This window comes from Tupaia chinensis, unplaced genomic scaffold, assembly GCF_000334495.1.
Source record: "Tupaia chinensis unplaced genomic scaffold, TupChi_1.0 Scaffold148012_1, whole genome shotgun sequence".
NCBI lineage: Eukaryota > Metazoa > Chordata > Mammalia > Scandentia > Tupaiidae > Tupaia > Tupaia belangeri.
In genome coordinates this window covers 2,878,923-2,880,979 of record NW_006207862.1, presented here as the reverse complement: position 1 = coordinate 2,880,979, position 2,057 = coordinate 2,878,923, and the positions used below count along the sequence as shown (strand labels likewise).

The 2,057-nt window shown below is 54.4% G+C and overlaps 1 protein-coding gene across 3 annotated transcripts in view; it reads left to right on the top strand.

Moving 5' to 3' along the window:
* Positions 1–2,046, top strand: part of UNC5B (unc-5 netrin receptor B) — an 18,803-nt gene extending 16,757 nt beyond the window's left edge. For all 3 annotated transcript variants that reach the window (XM_027768910.1, XM_027768909.1, XM_027768908.1), the window contains one exon: positions 641–2,046. In XM_027768910.1, the coding sequence (XP_027624711.1) occupies positions 641–806 (166 nt within the window). In that variant the 3' untranslated portion in view covers positions 807–2,046. The remainder of the gene's footprint in view (positions 1–640) is intronic.
* Positions 2,047–2,057: the final 11 nt, after the last annotated feature.

Here is a 2,057-nt window from a genome sequence, read left to right as displayed (position 1 = left end):
TACCCTAAACAAAAAAACTCTTTAAGAAAAAAAAAAAAAAAAAAAAAAAAAAAAAACCACTTGTTTGGTAAATTTCAAATGTTGGTCTACCATGACAATAGTAATAAGTATTGCACTTATTGAAAGTATGTTTCGTCAGTCTGCATTGAACAGAGGCCACGAGGAGGGTGCGTTACCAGAACCAGGCAGGGTTTACAAACACGGCCGAGGCTCCATCCCTGCTCTCGGGAGTCCCTGGGGTGAGACCAGGCAGGGGAAGAGGCTGGGGGAGGGGAGAAAAGAGCGGTGTGCTGGCCTTGGGTAGTCTCTCCTGGTGCTGGTGTCTTCTAATGATTATAATGATGATGATGAACAAGATGGCTTTATGCTAGAGAGAATGCTGGCCCTTCCTTTAGATCATCTTGGATCTTGTCTGCAACGCTGGGAGGTAACTGGCATCATTCCCATCTTAGAAATGGGAGACTGAGGCTCGGAGACAGGCACTGACTTCCCCAGAGCCGCGTAGCCTACAGACATAGGGACAGAGACTCAGACCCAGACCCATGGGGCCCCAGAGCCCACCATCTTCTCCCCAGCCCCAGGCCCTGGGAGGTGCTGAGTGCCAGCTCAGGGAGTTCAGCAGCCTTCTTCCCTCCGCCAGGTACCTGAATTACTTTGCCACCAAAGCGAGCCCCACGGGTGTGATCCTGGACCTCTGGGAAGCTCTGCAGCAAGACGACGGAGACCTCAACAGCCTGGCGAGTGCCTTGGAGGAGATGGGCAAGAGCGAGATGCTGGTGGCCATGGCCACCGATGGGGACTGCTGAGCTACCTGGACCACAGGCTGGCAGGGACTGGCAGGAGGCAGGTGCAGGGAGGCCCAGGGCAGCCTCCTGATGGACATTCGGCCTCCGCTGCCCCAGCTCACTGCCAGAGCTGCCCCCTCCTCCTCCCCAGCCCCGGCCCCCAGACCACGACCAGCCTTAGAGAATGTGTGTGCTCTGTTGCAGAGAGGGCCCAGTGTTCCGCCTCCATCCTGCTGTCTCTCTCCTGGCCTCAGACCCCTGCAGGTGTGGGAATTGAATGGGACTGAGGCCTCTGCAGGCAGTTGGAGAGGCAAGGAGGTAGCCCTCTCTCACCCCATCCTTCCCCCTCAGCCCTGCAACCTCTGGGCTCCGTGGGTTTTAGTCCATTTCTTGGTTTTCTTCCTCAGTTACTGACTCCTCCCTCCTCCCGAAGCCCCTCCTGCCCCCATACCCTTTTCCTCTTTGAAGAGTCAGATACAATTCAGACAGACTGCTTTCTCCCATCCAAGAGACAGGAAACGGAGAGAAAGAGTGCTTCAGACCACTAGTCAGGCGTAAAGAAGAAATACACCAAAACCACAGGGAAAAGAAAAACCCAGTTTCTTAGGAAACGCCAATGATTTATTATCCAGATACTTGGATAAGTCCTTTTTAAGAAAAAAAAAAATGAAAAACAACACAAAAAAATAGAAAACTCTTTTCTTGAGTGTGGCTGACGGGCAGGAGTGCCCGTGTGTGCGCGTGTGTGGGTGGGGGGGCGTTTATCAGGGAGAGAGACTGAACAGGGAAGCCTTTGCTGCTAAGGAGTGCATCTTGTACTAATTCTGGCAAGGCCTCAGGTTCCCCAGCTGGACCGGGAGTAGGTTAGGCAGTTTCACCATGGTACTGAGTCTCCCTCAGAGCTTAAGTAGATGCTGAATTCGCAAAACAAGGAGCCCTGGAGACTCTGGAGTGGGTGGGGTCCTCCCTCTTGCAGCCCCAGAAGATGCCCCTCAGGCTTGGTCTCTCTGGGCTTCTGGGAACTGAGGTTAAGGCCCTGGTATCTAAATTGGGATGGACCAGGCCAGCTGTGAGCCAGGGAGGATGTTCTGGTCTGGTCTTAGTCTAGTGGCTCCTGGAGAAGGCGGCATGGCTGAGATGGGGCTGGAGCAGACTAAGCATGGGAGGAGGATCCTACTGGGCACTCTCGAGGGGGGAGGGTCCTGGGTAGCTTTACTCTGGGCAGGGCCAGCCAGCACACCCCACATCTCACCCCAGCCCAGCAGCCCCTAC